General features: G+C 47.6%; 1 protein-coding gene across 1 annotated transcript; it reads left to right on the top strand.

Moving 5' to 3' along the window:
• Positions 1 to 2,338: 2,338 nt before the first annotated feature.
• FZD7 (frizzled class receptor 7) lies at positions 2,339 to 5,959 on the top strand. The gene has a single exon (XM_030580322.1). The coding sequence runs from the start codon at positions 2,432 to 2,434 to the stop codon at positions 4,118 to 4,120; it is 1,689 nt and encodes a 562-aa protein (XP_030436182.1). The 5' UTR covers positions 2,339 to 2,431; the 3' UTR covers positions 4,121 to 5,959.
• Positions 5,960 to 7,542: the final 1,583 nt, after the last annotated feature.

Genomic DNA, 7,542 nt, shown 5'->3' with positions numbered 1-7,542 from the left:
TCTGGGAAGGCCTCAAACTTTTGTAATTGAAAATAAAGGAATGATGGGTTTCTTTTCCAGAAACTGGTCCTGCAATTATGAAATGAGCTGAATCATGCCACCCCATGTATTTTTGAGAGTACAGTGGTTTGGTTTTTTAAAGTATACTTTAAGAGAACTAAATACTTAGTAGAATGCCCATTCATTACTGTATCTAATTTTTGTATCCAACGTTAACAAAGGTAGAATTTTCCAATGTGTTATTAACACTGGGCTACACTGTAGCTGCTCTAAAGAGCGGTATGTAAGTGTAGGAAACAATTTTCCCCACAAAGTACATCCACACAGATTAGTCAGAATGTCAGTGTGAGTTTCCTGCTCAATTCTGTTCTCTGACGCCAGTGTAAATCCCAAGTAACAACATCAGGATTTAGTCTAGACTTACACTACTGTTATTGAGAACACAGTTGGTCTCCTTAATGCAAGAGGTTGAGAATGTACTAGCATGGTTGGCGGAGCTCCACAGACCACTCTCCAAAGGAGGATGTGGCTGGGATGAGCGGAGCATGACTAGGGCTCACTCCCCTTTGTCATTTAGTGGTACTCAATGGCCTTTGCAAAAGGAAAGCAAACACAGTTTATTCTTTAAAGGGTATAATAGGGTTTTTTCATGAGTATCAAGCAAAGAAATTCTGCTTGCCTCTATACTCCAGAGGCAGGATGTCTCCAGCAACTGTTGCTCAGATGGTACACCTTAAACATAGATGTGGCTGCAAAAGCCACATTCGAGCCTTCGTCCATAAATTAGTCTAATTTTGCAGATACTCCCAACCCTTTACTGATGTCTATGTCCTAAGATATGAGGTTCACCTTTTTCTGAGGGGCCAGGTATACATTTTCATAGAGAAACTTTAAAAGAATAAAGGATCTTAAGGAAAATTAAAGTTGAAAGTAAAATGTGGGGTTTTATATATGATCTCAGCATACAAGATTGTTATAGTGGAGACTTTGTATCAAGATTATGAATGTAATTTTAAATTTCTCAGTGGTCTATAACAAAAGCTTTTAAAAAATGCTTTAAAAATCTATCTAAAGATTATAGTCCCATCACAAATCCATTTATTTTGCCAGCAAGAATAAAGGTTTATGTAGTGATAAATCTGACCCCCCATAAAAAAATAAAGAATCACACATATTACAAATCCCAACAAAGTCACCCATTTGCTCTGTTGACGTGAAGAGGATGTTGCTTGTTTTTCCATTTTAATAATTCTTGGCATTTGTTTAGCATGCTTACATTTTCAAAGCCTGTGCAAACATTACTTAATTTTAGTTTATTAAAGCCACCCTAAGCACAATCTCTGAATCTTTCTCCTACTCAACCTTCCAGCTCAGCAATCCCAGACGGAATTTGCTGAGGGCGCCTGGTATTCGCACAGAAAAAAAAATTGTTTCAGGGAGGGGGAAAGGCAGATCTTTTCAGACATAGTTCTCCCACACCCTACCCGCCTTCGACACTACCCCATGCCCCCTTAACAGGTGGGGGAGAGATCCCTCCCATCGCAGTCCAGGCTCCTCCTCGCCCTCCCTCTTCCCCAAGCCCCTTTCATCAGTTCTAACCAATTCTAATCAGAGCTGTGGAGGCTACAGATGCTGCAATTGGCAGGAGCTGAGGTATAGAACCCCGCCTGCTGTATGGTTTGTGAATGGGGAGGGGGCGGAGCTCCGTGGAATCCTCAGACATATATGTATCTTTTTTTGTGTGCTACAGGACAGGAGTCGCTCGTTAGAGGAGAGGTTCCAGTAGCTGCTGTATCCTCGCCTCGGACTCTGCCCGCTGCCGAGCGGGGCGAAGGCGCGTTTCGGCGGCACTGCCAACTGATTAGGAGCTCCAAGCGGAAATGTCGGAGCCGGAGGGAGGATCGCGCAGTAATTGGATTTTAAAAGTTATTTAAGCCCCCCAGTAAAATACACGGATCAGTCGGGCGAAGTAATAATCCGTTTAACTGTAACCTAAATCCCAGGCTTTAGGGCTGAGCAGCTAGGCGGGGAGCGGAGCCAGCGACTTGCCGCCGCCACGGGATTTTCTGCGGAACTGGAGAAAGACTTTGCCTAGGTTTCCGGGTGTTTTGTTTCCCTTCTCCTACTCCAGGCATCTCAGGAAACTTCGCGCGTGGGGCGACTCTGCCTGGCCGGGGCTGGGCGGTGGGGACAGACTCGCTGCGCCCAGGGAAGACAGCAGACTTGAGGCTGGGACTGAACGAGGATTCTCCAGCGCCTGGCCAGGGCTCACAGAGCTGGTTTAGCAGCGATCCGTCCGCACCTCCTCCTCCACCCGTCTCCGCGTGAGCCTCCCCCGCTGGCTCCTCGGGGCCCCTGATGTACCTGCTGCTGCCCGCCTCTCGGCTCTGAAGGGCTCCCCGCGCCTCCGCTCTCTCCATCTGCCGCGGTGATGTGGGCTGCAGCGGCTGCCTCTCTGGGTCTGGCCGCCCTCCTGGGCGCCCTGGTCGGGGTGCCTGCGGGCTCGGCGGCCCAGCAGTACCACGGGGAGAAGGGCATCTCGGTGCCGGACCACGGCTTCTGCCAGCCCATCTCCATCCCGCTGTGCACCGACATCGCCTACAACCAAACTATCCTGCCCAACCTGCTGGGCCACACCAACCAGGAGGACGCCGGGCTGGAGGTGCACCAGTTCTACCCGCTGGTCAAGGTGCAGTGCTCGGCCGAGCTCAAGTTCTTCCTGTGCTCCATGTACGCGCCGGTGTGCACGGTGCTGGAGCAGGCCATCCCGCCCTGTCGCTCCCTGTGCGAGCGGGCCCGCCAGGGCTGCGAGGCGCTCATGAACAAGTTCGGCTTCCAGTGGCCAGAGCGCCTGCGCTGCGAGAACTTCCCTGTGCACGGCGCGGGCGAGATCTGCGTGGGACAGAACACCTCGGAGGCCCCCAGCCGAGCAGGGACAGGGGCCGGCGGTCCCACCGCCTACCCGACCCCTTACCTGCCCGGCCTCCTCACCCCGCCGCCGCCCCACGCCGGCTTCGGCTTCTCCTGCCCCCGGCAGCTCCAGGTGCCACCTTACCTGGGCTACCGCTTCCTGGGGGAGCGGGATTGCGGAGCGCCCTGCGAGCCTGGCCGCCCCCACGGGCTGATGTACTTCAAGGAGGCGGAGGTGCGTTTCGCCCGGCTGTGGGTGGGCGTCTGGTCGGTGCTGTGCTGCGCCTCCACCCTGTTCACCGTGATGACCTACTTGGTGGACATGGGGCGCTTCAGCTACCCGGAGCGGCCCATCATCTTCCTCTCGGGCTGCTACTTCATGGTAGCCGTGGCCCACGTGGCCGGCTTCCTGCTGGAGGAGCGGGCGGTGTGCGTGGAGCGCTTTTCGGAGGAGGGCTACCGCACCGTGGCGCAGGGCACCAAGAAGGAAGGCTGCACCATCCTCTTCATGATCCTCTACTTCTTCGGCATGGCCAGCTCCATCTGGTGGGTGATCCTGTCCCTCACCTGGTTCCTGGCCGCCGGCATGAAGTGGGGCCACGAGGCTATCGAGGCTAACTCGCAGTACTTCCACCTGGCCGCCTGGGCCGTGCCGGCCGTCAAGACCATCACCATCCTGGCCATGGGGCAGGTGGACGGGGACGTGCTGAGCGGGGTCTGCTACGTGGGCCTCTCCAGCGTGGACTCGCTGCGGGGCTTCGTGCTGGCCCCGCTCTTCATCTACCTCTTCATTGGCACCTCCTTCCTGCTGGCCGGCTTCGTCTCCCTCTTCCGCATCCGCACCATCATGAAGCACGACGGCAGCAAGACGGAGAAGCTGGAGAAGTTGATGGTGAGGATCGGGGTCTTCAGCGTGCTGTACACCGTGCCCGCCACCATCGTCCTGGCCTGCTACTTCTACGAGCAGGCATTCCGCGAGACCTGGGAAAAGACTTGGCTGCTGCAGACCTGCAAGAGCTACGCCGTGCCCTGCCCCGGCCACTTCGCCCCCATGAGCCCGGATTTCACCGTCTTCATGATCAAGTATCTCATGACTATGATCGTAGGCATCACCACCGGCTTCTGGATCTGGTCCGGCAAAACCCTTCAGTCCTGGCGGCGCTTCTACCATAGACTCAGCAGTGGCAGCAAAGGGGAGACAGCGGTATGATGAGACCTTGCTCCTCTTCCCTGATGCCGGCTGCTGCTGCTCCTGGAAAAGCCACGCAAACACCAGAGTGACCCTCAAAGGACTGGGAGAGGGCTGCCAGGGGTCTCACAACTCTGCCTTGCCGAAGACAAAATCCTCAGACAGTGGCTTGGTGGCTTTCTTGCCAACCAAATTGAAAAGCACAGACTAAGGACCCTTCTCAGACTGCTGGTGGGGAGCGCTTTCCCTGCAAGAAGTTCCCTTTCTACAAAATAATTACTGTAGTGTCTGCGCAAAGGTTCAGCTGGATCCACTGTGCTGTGACCGGTGTAAAAGTGTGGGCCAATGAAACTTTGAGTCAAGAACTGGTCCAATCATTGTTTACTTCGGTGGGGTCATACTGCAGCCGATATCGGCTTAATTTCCTGAATTCTATTTTACTGTCTTCTCATTCAAACCCAGAGTCATCACGTGAGTATTTTAAAAGAAGCTCCCAGTTATAATCACGTGCTGTTTAGCGTCCCATATTCTGTCATATAGAGGGGGTTGCTTTTATATCTAACCATCACTCGTCAAAGAGAATCCTAACTGGAGTGGAGGGAACCTTGTTGTTTAGGAGGGAGTTGCTATTCAATACCCTAAAAAGATAGACCTTGCCAAACATCCCCCCACCCCACCCCTGCCTTTGTTATAGGAAACAAAAGAGGAAACAAAAGTGTTTTTCTCTGTGGAAAGGTATAAGCATGAGGCTGGTTTTTATGGGCAAACTAACAAAAAAGTCGTTAAAATTCAACCTTGGATGTGACTAGAACAGGTCGATAAACATTCTTTTTATGAAAAAGGAGACGGCAGGATGTTTTCCTACACTGTTCAGTATGAGTTTTTGTCCTAGCTAAAAGAAATGCCAGACTGCTTGTTAAACACGCTTAATTCAGAACACCTGACAAAACAGGCTGCATTAAGATATGTAAGATAAGTATATACAATTTTTCTCTTCCTTCCCATAAGCCTTATTTCTTTGCTGTTTATGTTTGGATTGCTCTAGGGTGTACTGAAAAAGCAAAGTGACTGGATGGGAGGGAATAGTTGAGACCATGAAGTGCCAATTTGCCTTGTCCTCTAATTCCCTAAACAGCACTATAACTAATAATGGTGCAGTGCTGTTTAAGATGGAACTGGTCACCTTTGTTTAGGCACTTTCTGAACAGAAGTGCAAAGACTTAAGTTCCCAATGATCATATCTGAAACGTTGTCAGAGAAGGGAAACTGAATAAGGAGAAATTAAACTTCACAGTTGTTCATATTCCTTGTGATATGTGACCAGTGACTTCTTTCAAACTCTTTAATCATGTTACATTTATGTGTTAAATTATAGGTTGACTTTCATATTTTTATTTCTGAAATACTACTTTATAGCTTTATGATCTAAAGAGTTTTTTATTTTTGCCTAAAGAATAATCAGGGAATTAAGGATTTTTAACAAGCCCTGCCCCCTAACTCAATCTCCCCAAGTCTGTAACTGCTGCTTATAATAAAAAGCAGATATCTGAAATGAAATTTTAAAAACTGTTCAGGGTGAAGAGAACAGAGTGCTTTTGTCTAGTGGGCAATACAGTAGCTTGGGGTTGGTGGAGTAGGAAATATCCCATCAGTCAAATCCTCCAGTACATTTGATCCCAAATTCATAGGATTTGTTTGGTCTTTAGAGATGTGCACATGAAAAACTGTAAGACAAGTGCAGTATGTACATTTTGTAAATGTCACATTTTGTAAGAAAATATATATGTATTTATACATTTTTTACTTGATTTTTTTGTTTAATTTTGGAAGGCCCGAAGGAGGCCACACTTCATCACATGTACAGATCACTAAATAAATTGGTTTTGTTTTTTTAAAATACAAAGTTTCTTTCTCTAGACTAGTTTTATGTATTCTGTATATTGGAGGGGAGGCGAGAGAGAGAAAACAAGCTCCCCCCCCCCCCCCAATTAGGCCCTGTTTTTTGGGGTAGGAGGGAGGTAAAGGGGATGAATACACACGATCTGAAATTCAAGGTTCCAAAGTATTGTTTCTGATGTAATGTGACTTCTAACGATAGAAGAAAGATCCAGGTTTTTTCAGGCTATTGGTTTAAATGTTTGCCCTCCCTGAACTCCCATGCCTAATGTTTATCCCTGGATCTCCCCTTGACTGTAAAATGGGGGAGATCATACTTTCCCATCCCTTACACACTGAGATCTGTGACTGAAAAGTGCCACCCCCTTGCTAAGATGTAGTTTGACTAATGTTTTACGGTGTTTCTTGGTCAAGTAAAAATTGAAACTATTCTAATGGTCACTGGGGGAAAATGAGCCACTTTTAAATAGCTTTCCTAATGGAAGTGGAGGGGAGTTTTTTTTTCTCCCCCAAGTCCCTCCCACTGTGCCTGGTTTTTGCTTTTCCAAGCCTGTTGGGGTGAAGTTGCTTTAATTTGTTAATAGTTTAGGCAGCAGATGGAGGTGGGTTTGAGTTTTCTTTGGGTTTTTTTTTTTTTTTGGGGGGGGGGGGGGAATTTCAGCATAGTAATCTGAAAGTTGACAAGACCAAACATCTCATACATAAACTATCACTTATTTTCACTACATTGAACTCCGCAGATCCCTAACACTATGAGCTCCACTGGCAAAGTGATATGACAGATTCCAAATTGACACAGATTTTAGAATCACAGAACTTTATTTAGCAACAGATCTGCTTAAGAGTATTAGTGACACTGTAGTATTTGGATTTCTGTTTTCTGACTTACTCTGTTCAACTTCACTTTTCAGCTTCCAGGATGAGATTTTAGTAAGGCCAGTTCTTAAATTAGGTTTGAGTCTTTTTGTTGTTACAGGGTTGGGGAGGGTTTTTTGTGGGGGGCAGGGTGTAAATATATTAAATTTATCCATGGCCACAGTCATCTCATGATGGTGACTGATCTTGTACTCCCAGACTTTACTGGCCAAAGCTCCCAGCTCCACAGGGCCTTATTCACTGACTTTTAGGAACAATGGATGCACCATTCTTTTAGGACACTTTCTGATCTGAATATTGTACTCTCAAACATTTAAAAAATTGTTTGCATTTAAGATGCATAAAATGTGGTTTCAAGTCACTTTCAGAGCGAGTCCATTTATGCTGCTCTACAAAAGACACCTTTATGATTTTCAAACACCACTAACTACTCACCAAAGTTGTTCATTTCTATCAGATTTCCTTTGCTTCCTACTACAAGTTAGACCTCTTCAGATTGTTCCTGTGACATGATGAACATTGATAACTGTTGAGAGTGCTTTCACTCTGTTCACTTAGGAAACCTGAACCTTTCTATAAATATTGTGCTCCCATAAATCCATCACTTTACCATCTGTAGTGGCTGAAGCAGTAAGGACTTTGAAAGAATAGGAACTCATTAGCAGTCTTAT

Source organism: Gopherus evgoodei, chromosome 11 (genome assembly GCF_007399415.2).
Source record: "Gopherus evgoodei ecotype Sinaloan lineage chromosome 11, rGopEvg1_v1.p, whole genome shotgun sequence".
In the NCBI taxonomy this organism is placed as follows: domain Eukaryota; kingdom Metazoa; phylum Chordata; order Testudines; family Testudinidae; genus Gopherus; species Gopherus evgoodei.
This window is presented reverse-complemented; position numbering and strand designations above follow the sequence as displayed.

Bases quoted from the DNA above. Each gene is read 5' to 3' on its own strand.
- FZD7 (XM_030580322.1), top strand. From the start codon at position 2,432: ATGTGGGCTGCAGCGGCTGCCTCTCTGGGTCTGGCCGCCCTCCTGGGC.